We start from the raw sequence: 17,543 nt of genomic DNA, 5'->3' as shown, positions 1-17,543 counted from the left end.
CAGCGCAGCGTCAAAACGACAACAGAAGTTGACGCAGAAATCAATAAGAGACTTTTTCAAAAAATGAAAATCATTCAGTATGTACATATTTTTCTATTTAAACTATGCTGCATATATGTTTACTATCTTTGTACATAATAAATAATTTACGTCATACTTTACGATTTTTCCGTTCATTTTAGGTTAATACCCGATCTCCGCGTTATCCGAGTTTTGCGGTATCCGGGGTATGCGCGGTCCCAATTAGCTCGGATAATCGCGAGTCTACTGTACTAACATACATTTTAAAACTTATTATTATCAGAAGTGTGAAATATATATTGATGCTTCCCTTTTAAGCCTCTCAAGATATAACCATATGTATAATGTATTTTCATCACTAAACATTTTTACTGTTTCTTTTATTAATTTTAGAGTGTTTTGATGCTAGTTCCACAAACAAATAATTCAACTACTAACAATTTGAAAAATATGTTTATCTAAATGTATATTATTCTTACTTATTATCAGTTAAATTAAAACTTATCTTAAATACAAACACGTTAAGCCTATATAGTCCTTTCTTACTGTAACTTTTTGCATTTCACTCTTTATAGAGCTAATTGTACAAATATTACTATTTGTTGGTGTTCTACTGTAATGATAATTTAATGGTTTCTAGATTATGGTTTATTTATTAGATTACTATTACTACTACTTTTTTATAATTATGTAACTTTACTATAATTTTACTTTATACTCTCACTGTTCTGTAAATAGTTCCCTAATCACATTAAGAATATTAAGGGTGTCTACCCTAAATTGCAAAGCTAAGTGTTAAATTTCTTTACATTTTTGTTTTTGAACATACTATATACTTGTTATAAATTAAGTACTAATGTATTATTCTGGAAAACTTGAACTCACAGAAAATTTTACAAAACTTGATCAGGCCATGAATATAAAAAGTATGTTAAATCAAATTGAATTGGACTTACTGTACTGATTATAAATATTTATATAATATGGTTATTAAATAATTCAATTAAGTGTTAAAATAAATCAAAATTTAAAATACTGTATACTTTCTTTAGGGAAAAACAACTTTAATCAACAGATTTCTGGATAGAAATGACCCAGCCAAGAAGACTCTAACATTGGACTATACATTTGCAAGAAAAACTAGCAGTCACAGCCTTGTGAGTGAAAATTGTTAAGTATAAATTTATATTGTTATACATAACTAATATTAATACATTGTTTAAAAAGATGAAATGGAAAGTGCCTTTATTAAAGAGATGGGGTTAGGGCTGCCAAAGTACACTACTCAACTTCATATCATATACAGAAAATTAACAGTGATTTAATACAAGGTGAAATACCAAAACATCATTTATTTTAGTTAAAGAAGAAACTAACAGCTATGATAAGGTTTTATATTCGCACGCACGCACGCACGCGCGCACACACACACACACACACACACACACACACACACACACACACACACACACACACACACACACACACACACACACACACACACACACACACAATCTCTATTAGTAGAAAACTTAATTTGTATCTCAGCTAATCACCTCGATGACCCTATTACAAATCTTTACAGTCTCATTTTTTGTCTGTTTTCTAGGTGTTTCCCAGCAGCTATTACCCCTTCATTGGTTGCACCTTGCTTTGACTGTGTGCATTGTGTAAATTAATATATTTTTTTTTTTAACAAGTGTAAACCATCATAAAGAAATAAGCTAATATGAAGTTGGCTAGTGAATTTTGAATAACTGCTGAGATACAAATGTGTGTTTAGTAAACAGCCAGGGCCGGCCCTAGCTAATTTTATAGTGTAAGCAAAACAGTAGTTTTGGCGCCCCCCCCCCCACCGATAAACCGTCATACACTACACCGTAGAACGGTAAATGTCACATACCTTGTACCTAAATAGTAAACAAAGGGGAACAAATTAGGAGAAAAAAAATAGCTGACAAACCAGAGTTTATTGTTTATTTACCAGTGTTCATTTACAAATACAGTGACACATTGTAGACTACAATTACGATACATTACATTATTAAGTTTAAGTTATGTGATGTATGATGGAAAACACAAAATCGTCTACAATCAATATTGTGTGTACAAGTCATTGTTAACGTCAAGTTGTATTACAGACAATTCAAATTAAAAAATAATAGCCTAATAATTATAATTAAAATACTCAATGTTGCAATTAAAAAGGAATTCGTCTGGCTTTTAATTTTGAAAACTCTTGCAGTAGAATGTCCGTTTCCATTTCATTTAGGGCATCATTTTCAATCGCCAAGGTTGCTAGACCACTTAAGTGTTCTTGGCTCAAATTTGATCGTAGGTAAGTTTTTATCAGTTTTAATTTGGAAAAAACTTCTTTCGCCACTGGGCCACGGATACTGGCAGCGTTAACAAGATTCTCAATGCTACAAAAATATTTCGAAAAGTATCCACATAACCACGTTTGGTTATAAAAGACAACGCTCCAGCTGGGTGACTTGTAGGGGGCAGCATTGGTCCAAAGATTTGAAGCTCATCAAACAGCTCATCTCCGTTAATGTCATATTCTTTTGGTTTTGTCATCTCCATCACCACCGCTCAAAACTGTTTCAAGGTGTTTGCAGGCTTATTTTAACTCTGATTCACTCCATGCTTTTCCTAAGCTAAGCAATATCATAGAGAAATTTAAAAACCTTCACTATGGTTTTCCATCAGTTCAAATCTCTCCTTTAACGAGGATATTGCTCTATCAAGCACAACAAAGAAGAAATTTACTTTAAACAAATCTTTACCAGAACTTGCAGCTTCATCTTCACTCTCGTAAGAAAATTGTTTTTTAACTCTTCTTGGTCTAAACTGTTTTTTCTTGTTCAAAGTCACCTGCAACATCAATTTTTTTCTGCAAGTTCCTTTGCATCAGTAATGACGCTGTTTAGTCCTTCTTCAGATCTCATAGTTTCCAAAAATGATTTTACACTCTTAAGAAGATCTATTGAACTTTGAAGATCATTTGTGACCTTTTGCAACAGTTTACTAACCATGTTTGTTTTATACAGGATCTCATGCCAAGTTACAATACAACACAGAAACCTTGAAGCTTTGCAGTTTTTTTACTAGTCCTACGGCAGTATGTCTACCAAATGCATCAAGGTTCTTGTCTTGAGAAGCTTCATATAATGCATCATATACTTCTTCAATATGGTACCTCAAGGGTAAATAATGCCTCAATTCCTACTTTCCCACCTAGTGTTGCAGAGTGGTTTTGACTGTTAGACTCGGAACGTTTTTCAGGCAAAATACTCCATCTTTGAGTAGAACTAGAAAAAAAGTTATATATTTCTTGTATGGTGCTGAAACAGTCTACTGCACTATTGCAAGACAGAGCTGCATCGTTAATTACCAAGTTCAGGGGAGTGGTTTCCACATGGAACATAAAATGCTCTAGGATTTAGATCAAGGATCCTCTTCTGAACTCCAACATGCTTTCCTTCATTGCCGAACCATTATCATAGCCATTATCATAGCATAGGAATTCCTCGTTCCTTTAGTTCTTTCAATAATGCTTCTGTGAGACCTTCACCTGATGAATCTTTAATAGGAATGAAACCTAAAAAATGTTCTTTAATTACCACATCTTCATTTTCAGTAATCTTCACAAATCTTATCACAAACGTCATTTGCTCAGTATGGCTAACGTCAGGAGTGCAGTCTAATATTATCGAATAATATGTGGCTTGCTGTAGGTCTTGCAAGATTTTATCTTGGATCTTGGGCTGACAAGAAACAGAATGAACTCGCTCTGGATATTTTTGCTCAAATAATGAACGTGTGTTTCTTTTGATTTGATCCTTCTCACATGTTCAGCCATAAAAACATCAAACTTTGCTATGTGTTCTACCAATTTTAAAAAGTTTCCGTTGTTACGTTCAAAAAGAACATCCTTTTTTCCCTCGAAAGGCCAACCCCTGTGTCCCCAAAAACTGTACTATACACAGTAATCGTTTCAGGACTTGGTGCCAATGTTCAGTTTCAGCATGGATAAGTCTTTCATGTTCTTCATCAATAGTTTTGTTTAATCGTAAACGTACAGAGAGCTCACGCCAAAACGTACAGTTTTTAACATGAGCAGAGGATTTCTCGTGACTGGTCAAAGTCTTGTGTAGGTTTTGCCAGTCAGAATACCCTTGGTCACTAGCAAGAAGAGAATTCGTGTTTACAAACAGTTTGCAAGGAAAACAAAATGCTGCATTTTTCGATATTGAGTATAGTACCCAATTTCTGGTGAACTTGTTCTCCGTTGCACAGCTTCCTTGTGTAATGATTTGAAGAAAATCTCCTACCTTTACTGTCCGCAGGAAACTCTTTTGTCAGTGACTTGCTGAGGCCCTCGTTCAACAAGCACTTTCCGTACCTCGTCATTTATTTTGGGTGGCCACTTCCCACAATCATTTGAAATCACAGGTAATGTGTTTGTGTCCTTGTTCGGTTCCTGGAAGACAAAACAAAAACATTATAGTTGGCATCGTGGTGTAATCGCAAGAGATGTATGATGTGTGATAACTCTGTTAAAATTACCCTTTTCAGGATTTTCAAATATTTAATGCAATATTTATATCTATATTTTATTATAGTCTATAATAAAATAGGCCTTCCTATTTAGGTTTAACTAAAATATAGTAAACATTTTTAAAACATCTTTTACACCTATCTATGTTATGGTGGTATAAAATAAAAATTGGTTTAAATAAAAGTCAAATAAGGGCTTAAACATTTGTGTGTTTTTTTGTTTGCGGCCACCATATTGAAACGGTAGGCCTAATCATATCATATGCATGATTAATAATCCAAACTAAGTTGGCCGAGGTTATTTACTGGACCTATTTATCCTAAAAAATGCTAAGTAAGTTAAATAAGTCAACTTACAATTTCAATGACTTGTTGACTATGCGTAACAACAGACGTAGATGAAGATGACGATGACATCACTGTATCAACTAATAAATCATCATCCACAACTTTGGTGGCGGCTACAGAATCGTCCACAATCAATATTTGATGGTGGAAATGGTGTTTCTGTAGCTAGATAACTATGGAATTGACTGGTTGACGGTCCAGGCAGAACCTCAGATTCAGTTATTGGTAAATTATTTGTCAACATCATGATCTAATTCGGTTGTCTCTACGCTTATTGATGCACTCGCACATAATGGTGGATTTGTTAAAAACCTTTGCAGTGCTTTACACTGCTTTTCATCTTCTTTAGATTGCTGCAACTTTCTTTTGCGGTTAAATGCTCCAGATGTTTTTTCTTGCTCGACATTTCGTGTTAATTAAAAACGGTATTAATTTTACAACTTACTACAGTACAACGCACATCAATGTAATTATATAAAATAGTAAGACAGACAGCTGTCTCGGTGAGGGTGCTTGCGAAGCGGCGCTAACAGTGACCGTAAGTAACTGCGAGACTCAGACTGCGAACAGAAATAGACATATGAGTCATGCGGACGGTTCCATGTCACTCGCGTAAGGGGTGGGGCGTGTGTATCGGGTAGCGGTGCATTAGTCAGTGCAGGGCGCACGTGCACAGCGCCCCCACGGCGCCCCTCTCCTCGCGGCGCCACCCGCGGCCGCGTAGTTCGCGTATATCACGGGCCGCCCCTGTAAACAGCTGTTTTAAACTAAACAAAAATACTCTCACAAGATTAACATTGGAACTTTGGAAGTATGTGAGGCAGAGCACTATAGTCAAATTATTTTAAATGTACAAAAATGTACATTTGTACAAAAGGCCCATTTAGAATGTAGGTGTAAATTCAAAATACAAAATATGTATATAAAGTAATACTTTTATATCTAAAATTTCCATACAAAAATCAAGAAATGTATTGAACAATATTATAGATACTACACAATACATGTTTAAACATGGGACGATGGCAAATGTCCAAAATCGTATTATTTCTTCAAATCAGCCATTGTCAACTTATAACAAACTTTAATCAATGGACAATATCTGTATTATCCTACTGATATGATCTGTATTATTTATTCTACACTTATTCTGTTACAGACCAAAGATATATGTCACATTTGGGAGCTTGGTGGAGGTGCACTTTTCACATCTGTACTTGTAAATGGAAACTCATTTACTAGCTATGGACCCTTGAGTGTAGTATTAATGTTGGATTTATCCGAACTTGGACAACTATGGAACTGCATGGAGTCCTTGCTGGATAGTATAAAGCGGAGTCTAAGCCTTGCTAACCAGCAGATAGATGAGTTGGCCCAAAGAATATGTGATGATCACCCTGTGAGTTCTTTTGTTTCCTCTTTGTAAAATATGACATTATCTTACAATTATTTTATTAATTGTAAAAAGCAATAATTTTAGTTATTTATTTATATTTTTATTTATTTACAAGTCTAATGATTTGGAGGTCACCAAACAGGTCTTGAGAAAACATTTTATCTAGTATTGCCAAACTTTTTTGGGTGAAGAAATGTCAGAGGATGAAAATATAATCTCAAACATCCTGGAGGATCAACAATTCATCATTTCAGCGTATATGGGATTGGTCCTTATTAATCGGCTGACTAAGGGCCTCCCTTATCTCTCTTGGATTCAATTTCTGTCTTTACTGAGATGGATCTCAACTGACTATTACTACAGCTAAGGGGAATCTATTAATCATTTCTCTACAGTCTTCCATATTTATCCAATATCACCAATATCATTGGTTTCAAATTTCTCTAAATTAATAGAGAAAGTGGTCCTTGCAAGATTATTAAAACACTTACAAGACAACAATCTGTTAACCGACAAGCAGCATGGATTTGTCAAAGGAAAATCTACCACAACTGCAATAACTAGTCTTATACAAAATGTAATTGATCTACTTGAAGATGGAAAGATAGTTACTGGACTTCTACTGGACTTCAGCAAGGCCTTTGACTCCTTGGGACACGACCTCATTCTTTCAAAACTTGATGCACTTGGTATAAAAGGATCAGCTAAATCATGGTTCCAATCCTACTTAACTGGACGTAGCCAAGTGGTTGAGATAAAATACACAGCAAACAACATGGTTTCAGTTTGTGAAATCTAGTCCAAAGGAAATAACCCGGGGAGTGCCACAAGGCTCGGTTTTAGGACCAATCCTATTTATTCTTTTTACCAACGACATGCCACAACAACTTGGTGACTTGAGCACATGTTTAATGTTTGCAGATGATACCACACTGATAATAAGTGGAGACACAACTGCCAACTTAAAAGAACGCTCTGCTCAGAGCCTTCATAAGGCCTATAAATATTGTAAAGACAATGACCTAGTCGCAAACACAACAAAAACAAAGCAGATCTGTTTTTGGAAGAGCAACGCTGAAACAGTGGGACTCGAAAACATAGTTCTTGAAGATAAGGTGAAACTGCTTGGTATGACCATTGACAGAAAACTTACGTGGACCCCTCATGTAGATAACTTATGCAAAACACTGTCATCTGGCCTTTATGCTATGAGAAGACTTAAACAAGTTGCCGACATCAATACTGCAAGAACAGCATATTTTGGCCTATGTGAACCACACATAAGGTATGGACTAATTGTCTGGGGCGGAACCTCCCACGGCAACATGGAAAGAGTATTGATCTTACAGAAACGAGCCATACGGATTCTTGCGGATCTACAACCATTGGAAACCTGCCGTAACTCTTTCAAAGATCTCAAGATCAAGACACTAGTCAATCTATATATACAAGAGGCAATTATGTATGCTGACAAACATGAACCTCTACGTAATGACAAAATACATAACTACAATACCAGGCATGCATCCTTCTTCTTCGTGACACCTCAACATAGACTCACCTTGTATGAAAGACAACCACTCTACATTGGCTGCAAGCTTCATAATCACCTTCCCGACAACATTAGAGGACTTAAAGGGCAGGACTTGAGGAGGGAGCTGAGCAGATGGCTTACAGACCGACCCTTCTACAGTCTAGCAGAGTTTCTAAAACCCAATAACTGATACGGACACTTCACTGTACTGTTATCCATATGACTTTAAAATTTATGTTGACATATTGTTTACTGTTACTTTTAGTAATTTATAACATATTGACGCCTTTGTATTTCTCTACGAAATTCCAAATAAAGAAAATGATTGATTGATTGATTGATATCTTCTCCTCCATTATCTTCCTGAAGACTAAATTACTAAACAGAGTTGGGATGTCCTGAATATCCCTGATCTCCAGAATTTTCTCCATGATTAAATCTACATCTTAGGTACAATTTTTGTATTTCAGCATGCTTTTTCAGTATCCCATCTTCTACGCTCCAGAATTGTGTCTTCTGATGATCTACAGTAGACACATTCTAGTACAAGTGAATTTATTTGTAACATTTTTTAGACATCCATGTTTATAAAGAAGCTATATTGTGTTTTCACGGCACAGCAGCTTGTGATCATCCATTTCTCTTATTTCACCATCAGTGGCCAAGCCCATGTTTCTGAGAGAATACTTTATATGGTTGGTTCTAATTCTGTAGAAGTTCAATTTCTTGCATCTTGTTTCATACACCAGGTTCAATGTTTATTCCTCACTTTACGAAAATCATTAGAGGAAAACCAGATATGATTAAGTTTTGTTTCTCTGGAAATAGTGGAGACTCATTCAAAATGCGTAATACAATCTTATGCTGCCCTCTGTCAAGCCTTATCCATACATCCTTTGTACTTAAGATATAATCCCATACTGGCACAGTGTAAGTGATAACTGGCACTGAAGTGATAACTGAGGCCAGAGACTTTCACACTGACCATCGATCGACCCCAATGTTATTGGTCTATTAACTACCTCTATCATATGGATTTGATAGGTCCTCCTATGGTCCAAATATACTCTAAGATACTAGAAAATAGAAAATAGACAAATTCTTTATTGATATATTCAGCTGAGAATAGTACATTACGTCATATAGTACATATCATGTTTCTAATTAAATTAAATATTTAAGAATTCATTTTCTGAATAAAATGGTTTTTCTTGTAGCCAGTTGGTCAGTACATTTTAAGATGTTTTGGTGGTTCTTTTCTTAAAGGTTCTGGAAGTTTATTAAATTAAAGAACTCCTTTGTATGACGGCTTCTTTTCAGAGAGACTCAGGTGGTGGACTGGAAGAGTAAAGTTTGAAGCATTACGAGTGTGATGCTGGCGGAAGTCTCTGTTTCTGGGGTTTGTCCTGAGTTGACAGCATGCAGGATCACTTTTTGAGTGTAAAGGTTTACTGTGGTGAGGATCTTCGGTTGTTTGAATGCTTCACGGCAGCTTTCTTGAAACTGGAATCCTGCTAGGCATCTTATTATTCGCTTTTGCTGTTTGAGGACTCTCTCCATGTTGCATTTGGTGGTACCTCCCCACACAGCTATGCCTTATCTGAGATGTGTCTCAAACAACGAAAAGTAAGCAATTTTAGCTGAGTCTTTACTGCTGATTTGTTTTATTCTACATATTACATAGATGGTGGTGCTTAGTTTTTTGCAAAGCTGTTCGATGTGTGGTTTCCAGGTTAAGTGTTCTTCAATATTAGTATACCAAAGTGTTTTGTTTGATATTTTGGTTCTAGGTTGGGGGTTAGAGAATTTGTGTTTTTGTGTTTTATAAAAAAAATTATTTGGACGGTTTTACTATTGTTTAATACCAAATTTTTTGAGTCTAAAACACTACTAATATAATAGTGGTTCTTTTTGTACCAATTGAAAACGAAAACTCTTTATAAAAAAATGTTTGAGGCTCTAGGAGAACCTTCTTTCCAAGTATTACCAATGCCTCTGTCCTTTAGGGTGCTGCAACCACTACTCTCCCATTCACAAGTTCATCCTATTCATTTATTCTTTAGCATGAATCAAAGTATTCACAAACTGCATTTTCAGGGTCAGAAAAAGTGATTACAGATGTGTTTCTTAAATTAGAGATTGACTGCCGTTTGTAGCACATTCTACATCATCATCTTCTACACTGACCAAGGCTATTAATAACAAGGAATAATGTTTGAAATGCCATACAATGTTTTAATTTCATTATCCTTTTTTCAGGACAGACCCTTTATGGATCCATTTCCCACACCTTTGGTCATAATTGGCGGAAAGTACGATATTTTTCAGGCAAGTTTTTGAAAGTGACTATCAGTTTAAATAAAAATATCACTATACAGTAGACAAAAATGATAGTACCAAAAAGTTGTATTTTTTAAGGACATTATATTTTTAATGCTAATAATAAATTGGTTACTAGCAATTCTGTAGGATAACTATATGATTTCTAGTTATGAATCAAAAGAAAAGATTACAGTCCACTAATCGTTATAAAGTTATATAAATGGAGGTAAAATCAGAGATTGGAGATTATGAAAATAGCATAAAGCATTTATTACAATCAAATAAAGTATTTTAAGTTTAAAAAAATCATAACATAAAAGTATATTTTGTTTTTTATTTGGAGAAACTATTGTTTAAAATCTCAAGCAGACAGAATGGAGACAATACCTTACTAAGCAAAGTCAAATATTCTAAAACAGAAATATTAATGCTTATATGTAGTAATATTGTTTAAAAAAAAAACAATAATATTCTTTTACAAACAGATTGTATCTCTCCCTTTTATTGTCCATGATGTCAGGAAACTAGAATGTCAGTAGCAGAGTGTTGAGATGTGTTACTTTAGATTCTTTAATGATAAAGATTTTTCAGGACAGTAACTATTTATTTTAATTTTAAACTTATAAATTACTCAATCAATAAATTTTATCCTTTTTACACTCTTTTTGGCTTTATGAGTCATCATGTTTTCAGATATTGCCAATATTTAAACCAAACCACAATGAGCTATAAAATTGTTACTGGAAGGTCATTACCGGCAAGATTATGCAAAAAGCTCAACAACTGACTAGCTGAACAAATAATTTTAGACTATCTCCAGACAACTTTTATAGCTTTGATGATAGTTTTCCAACATTAAAAATGGGTACATTGAAGAGAAGTGAATTAAATTAATAGTTTTAGGCCATTGCATCCCATTTTTTATAAATCTTAATATTTTAGTAATTGATATTACAATAACTAGTGGAAAGCAATACATTTGACACATCAATCTTGTTTTCTATTTAAGAATGATTTCATATTGTTTCAGGAATATGAACCAGAAAAGAGAAAGATTGTTTGTCGGTGTTTACGTTATATATCACATGTCCTGTGTGCAACCTTACTTTTTTATAGTAGCAAAGATGCCGCCCTTGTGAAAAGGGTTAAGGATGTATTGAATCATCATGCTTTTGATGCACCTCTGTTGTAAGTGTCTACAAATTTCTATATTGAATGTTCCTGATTTGCACATAAATCTCTTATAATAAAACATTAAACAAAGATTTGTTGTAGTGAAACATTACTACTTGTTACGGATGATACATCTAAAAGTTCTGAAAAATTCTACAACCAGTCCTATAACCTTTCAGAATGAAATGCAGCTGGACATATGTTTTGTCCATTTGAGATTTCCATTACCACTAAATAAAGTAACAAGTTTCCAAGGCAAAACTAAGTGTCTATTAATCAACACACAAGTGATCATTACAGATACCCCACCAGACAGTGTTGGTGCTCTGCTGCCTTAGTGTCCTTACTCGTAACTCTATATGCTAGCATCACATTCCATTAAATCAATGTGTGGACCAAAGGATTTACAATTTTGTCATTAATCATTCCAGACTAATGTTATGATGTGGACAGTCTTTGATGATGAGTCAATAGATAAAGAATGATTTTGAAGTAATATGCAGATAGCCGCATTACAATGGAGAATTATTTGCATCTTAGTAAAATGCAACGGCCAAAGATTCCAAAAAGTTGAACTTGATTGTCTGCATTCACATCACTTATTATTTTATGTTTAGGGAACTGGAACAAGAGTTTAGAATATCAAGAACTGTTGTCTATGAAATTCTATATAATGATTTTTTTTTAATACATGAGCCTGTGAAATTTATACCTCGTTTTGTGACAATAATCCGAATGCTAAAAGAAATGTTGGGTTAAAATTGCACAGAATTTGAAATTTCAAAAGAGCAGGGATTGCTAAAAAAACTCTGGAAAATTGAATCGAGGTCTAATGTTGAATTTTGAGGCAGATGATAAGGTGTTTGATAGTGAAGGATACCATAACCCCAGTGTATTGGTATCATTGGCACTGAGGGAATAAGTGGGGTTTCTATGCTGAATTGTTTGCACAAAGGCAGCTAGCTGCTAAGATAATCAGACATTGAGCCTTTTATCTCAGAAGTGTTGTAAATAATATAATTTGTCCTTGGCCAAAGTTATTAATTAATTAGCGAGGAATTGGGTTATTTCAGAACACAATGTTCTTAGTGGGTGTCCCCCAACATTTAAGCTGGAATCAGGTATTTGTCTACCTTTCCCTCATCAGACTGACACCTGGAATTATGTGAGTTAAATGGGTTGGTACCAGTATTGTTAAAAGATGGCCAACCTGTCATTTACTTACTTTCCTATTTCTGTTCTTGCCTTTGTTTCTGTTTGTAGTAGTATTTGTGGAAATATAAAAAAAGGTGATGCCAACAAAAACATACACATAACTGGAATCTAACATAAGCTCATCAACATTCATATTAATATCCAAAAATACATTTCTTCTTCAGATGAGAGTTTGTGAGCATAGAAGTGTGGGTTATATAAGCAGCCATTTCAGTGTACACACACCAACCACTTGACTGGTCAGTTAGTACATGGTTTCTATTGTGTTTTGTGTAGTATACATATAGTCTATTTTTCAGCCGCTGAGATGAAGGTGCAACAATCTCTTTAACGACTTTAAACTCACGATTTCGATTTGCAGATTAATATTTACCATACGTTATTTAAAAAAAACACTTTAAACAACACTATAACAACTGAAAAACAAGGATAAGTCCTATTATTGTTATTATTTGGTATTCTCTTATAATTTAATTCCACCACAATCAGCACTGTCTCAAAACAGACTGATTGTAGCAAGTGTAATGAGTTATTTGGGCCAATACAAGCCAAAGGAGGGTTTTACCCATGAGTCACAGGAAATGTTTTCGGGACGCAGCGCATAATGCTACCCCGTCACCCCTCCTGCCTATCACCACACATTCAAGGTTACGCGCGCAGCTAAAGTCCTCGAACTGTATGAGTGAAAGAACTACCCATAGACTCAATATCAGGGTCCTCTTTACAAAACAATTTAATCACTCCATGGTACTCAAATCTTAAACATTGTGATACAGTACTATATCTTTCAATATCAGAGACATACTGATAATACTGAAGAGATTCGGGCGAATGATAAGAAATGTACAGGCATGAGTGTGCTTGTGCTGTGAAACTGATCTCGATATCAACTTGAAGTTGGAGAAACAGGGCAAGTCAGAAACTTACAGACCTAATCTCATATTAAATAAATTTAGCTCATTTAAAACAATTTCAAAAGTTGAATAATAGCTGGAGTTGCTATTTCTTCACTATTGTTCATTTAAACTCTCTTTATTAAACTCTTTATTAAAAGATGTTTGTGGATAATGTATCTCTGCAAACATTAATTGATGACTATAGTACAAACTGATCTGATAATTGTTTTTTTCTTTGTAGGAAAACTACTTGTCAAGATTATAACAAGGCAGTGTGTGTGCCTTGTGGATCAGATTTGTTTGAGAGCATTGAAGGTGTACGAACCGTGACCAAACACTCCTTGGATAAAATGAGAAATTTTTATACAACCCACTTTCCTCAGGTCAGCTATACTAATATATATTCATATGCTGTATCGCTGTTACTTCTCTGGGAAATGGACAGTAGGCTAGTCTTCACTCATAGATTATTTGTACGTAGTTAATTTCATATAAATTCGACCATACACTAGGTCTGTATCATGAAACTAAAATGTTTTTACTAGTGATGGGATAACCGAAAGGTTTTTATAACCGACTAACCAGTCAGTTATTTCTGTCGTTAATCGGTTATTTTAGTTGAATGAATAATCGATTACTTTTTCAATTTAATCCAGATTGGTTAGTTCATTTAATTGTGTATATTTCATATTAATCAGATGAATCAGTTGAATCGCCACACTCAATCTATTTAGTAATATTACAAGTTTATTTTCACATTACCATTACATATAAGTAGAATACCGGTCTGTCTAACTTACTTTTCATATAATACATTTTTCAGTATCATATTTAAACAAAATCTTATAATTCATGAACCATCTTGATCATAACACCTACATAACCTTGTAAGAAAGTCATGCATTTGATGTTTGACATGGAAGATCAAAATCAAAATTTAAACTGGCCATCAGTTATTGTTGACATTTATTTCTAGAATCGTATTATTAACTCTGTTTATTCATTTCAGATATATAACATTGAAATGTAATATTATTTTTTAATATCAAAGAGACTTCAATATAATTACCGTTTAAATGACAATATTATAATTTATTTTAATTACGAATCGCCAAAGTTAACAGAAAGGTAATTGTTAAAGTACAGGACTGGCGTAACTAAAATAACTGATTAAAATAAACGACTATTCAAGTGTATAAACTAAGCCTGCACAATCAATTAACTCATTGAAAATTACTCGGTAGGAAAATTAGTCTTAAGATTAATTCAAAATAACCGATGAGAATAAATAACTACTTTCAATATAGACTAATTCTATACAATCAATTAACGTATTGAAAATTACTCGGTAAGAAAATTTAGTCTTAAGACTAATTCAAATAACTGATGAGAATAACTACTTCAAGTATAGACTGTCTGCACAATCAGTTAACTTATAAAAAAATTAGTCTGTAGAAAATTTAGTCTGTAGAAAAATTAGTCTTAAGACTAATTTAAAATAACTGATCAGAATCACAGAGTATTTTAAGTACAGACTAAGTCGGCACAATCAGTTAACTTATAGAAAATTTAGTCGGTAGGAAAATTAGTCTTAATAGTAATTTAACTGGTTACAGCAAAAATAACTGACTAATCGGTTAAATAGAAATAACCGAACTAACCAGTTATTTTCATTCAGTTATTCCCACCACTAGTTTTTACCCAATTTTTAAAATTATGATTAATAATGTTTGTAATAATTTGGGTTACACTGTTATTTTTCAAATTGCTATTGGATTTTGAAATAGTACAGGTTTTATCATAGCTGTACAAGTAGATCTTTTTAGTAAATCTGCATACTTTTTATGTTTTGTATTACTTCAAGTATTCTTGGATATTATTAATGTAATTGAGGTACGTGGTATCTTTACTAGTTTTTCAATCAGTTTATCAACAATCTTACAAGTCATTAGGACATTATTCTATCAGTATATACACATTTCTCTTTATATAATGAATGTGATTTTAAATTAAGTTTACTGATTTGATAAAGTGTTACATTGTGGTTGTTTTTATGTGATGAAGAACAGAGATGTTTTAAGAAGTATTTTATTTTTGCAATAATAGTATTTTGTATCATGCAACATTAATTTTAGAAATTTTCTTGCAACCATCAGAACTGAGCGTTTGTTCCTCTACCTATTTTAAATATTCCAACTACTAAAACCAGCACCCCCTATGTAATGTCTCTACATAAAGTACACTATGAAAATAACAGGAAATGATATAATGTAAAAGATATAAAAAGTTAAAAATAATTAACACAAAAAGGTTAAACATTTGTTATAAATTTTGTGTGTTATAAAAATTGTGATAAAATGTATTTTATATTTTCATAACTCACAACTGCTTTAAGCTCATAACTGTTTTAGAACTTGCTTACATGTTCCTATTTTATAAATTTATATTTTGATGAAGCAAATTTAAAACAATAAATAGGATTATTACTGGTAATTGATTGCTGAACATTTTTAATAGTTAAAATTACAAGTACACTACAAATTTCAAGGTATATTTTTTTTATCTTTATACCAGGTGAAATGATTAGAAACAGAGAGTAATGCAATAGAAATAAAATATACAATGTCTATTGCAGTCTTTATTCGTTCACAAATTTGATCTGTTATAGCTCATCATAACACCATATTTTGATTTGTTTATCTTGCTATTGTTTTAAATACAACTCAAACAAGTTATTCTTTAAATCACTGTTCATTAGTTTTGTTAACTCTGATGGTCAACATAATGGTTAATTCTGGGAATTACCAGTTTTCACTCTTGATTCTTCTTTAACTCTTTTTGTATACTTTGGCATTGGTTAGCTCTTTTGTTTTTGGTAGAGGGATATTTTGAGTGCTCAAACTGTAAAGAAGTAATGGCTGCAACTGAAAGAACGAGTTTAGTTTGATACAGAGAAGTTCAGGGGATTGAAAAACAACACTTGTTTCCTAGTATAAGTGTGTGTTCTTTTAAGTTCGGTCAGTGATGTAAGCATAATTTATTATTAGTCTATTTGGTCTCGGATCTACAACAACCTCATCTTTCTTAATGTACAACTTTTATTTTCCATTAACTTCATTTTATTTTACACTAGCTGACCCGGCGAACTTTGTTCCGCCTTAAAGGCAATATCACATGATCACATTTTTTACTTTTTAAATTAGGATAATTATAAATAAAATAAAAATATAATTATTCAATGATTCTTTATTTGCCATTTATTGTAGCACCTTGTGATAAACTACATTTTTTGTGTTTTTATTAGGCGCAAAAACAAATAACGCGGAAGGTCTTCCGACCCGTGAACATGCCACATATAATTGGCCATGGGAAAAACATGGATGTTCGAGATCAAGACCACAAACTTTCAACGATTGGCCTTGTGACTTATTTACAGTCATGGCGAATGCAAGATGGATCGGAATTGAAGCCGTTTAAACTCAAATGGCATGTCAGTTGGGATCACGGTACGGGATCCTCGGAATGAGAACTTCCTCACCTTTGAATTTTCCTTTGAGTATTGTGGCGTAAATCAAATTGTTCATCAATTTACTTACCACCAAACATATTCCGTTGCACAGTTTTGGTTGGTTTAAGTTTCGAAGCATGATTACTACGGAACCAATCTTTAGTCGTAAATTGTGCTGTGGTAAGCCAGGTACATCCAAGGAGTTTAAACTTCAATTGTATAGTGGGTGGAAGCAACTTCATTTGTTACACAGTCAATATATTTGAAAGACTGTACCAATGATCTCATTCTGAATTATGTAATTTAAGTCATCTACATCTTTATTCTTAGCTGCCAAAATTGTTTGCTCACTCAACTATTCATTATTTTTGAGGTTAGTAATGATGTTTGGGAATACTTTGTTGATGAGTTCGTCTTTCGATGAGATAAAGTTACAGAAATTCGGAGGAAATGAAATCAATCCGCTCGATTCGTCGACAGGTACTCGACCATTACCGAAATCATCAGCAGATGTATCATTCAGCAATGCAACTCTCATGTTTGTTGTCAGCTGAAGTTTCTTAACAT

General features: G+C 33.5%; 1 protein-coding gene across 3 annotated transcripts in view; it reads left to right on the top strand.

The window, feature by feature from the left end:
* The window catches only part of LOC124365037 (cytoplasmic dynein 2 light intermediate chain 1), a 38,712-nt gene that overhangs the window by 8,241 nt on the left and 12,928 nt on the right, over positions 1-17,543 (top strand). For all 3 annotated transcript variants that reach the window (XR_006922692.1, XM_046820941.1, XM_046820932.1), the window contains exons 3-7: positions 1,074-1,178; positions 6,092-6,331; positions 10,122-10,190; positions 11,215-11,372; positions 13,710-13,851. Coding sequence is in view for 2 of the 3 variants with exons in the window: in XM_046820941.1 (XP_046676897.1) it covers positions 1,074-1,178; positions 6,092-6,331; positions 10,122-10,190; positions 11,215-11,372; positions 13,710-13,851 (714 nt within the window). In the remaining variant the exon portion in view is untranslated. The remainder of the gene's footprint in view (positions 1-1,073; positions 1,179-6,091; positions 6,332-10,121; positions 10,191-11,214; positions 11,373-13,709; positions 13,852-17,543) is intronic.

Source organism: Homalodisca vitripennis, chromosome 1 (genome assembly GCF_021130785.1).
Source record: "Homalodisca vitripennis isolate AUS2020 chromosome 1, UT_GWSS_2.1, whole genome shotgun sequence".
NCBI classification, from domain to species: domain Eukaryota; kingdom Metazoa; phylum Arthropoda; class Insecta; order Hemiptera; family Cicadellidae; genus Homalodisca; species Homalodisca vitripennis.
This window is presented reverse-complemented; position numbering and strand designations above follow the sequence as displayed.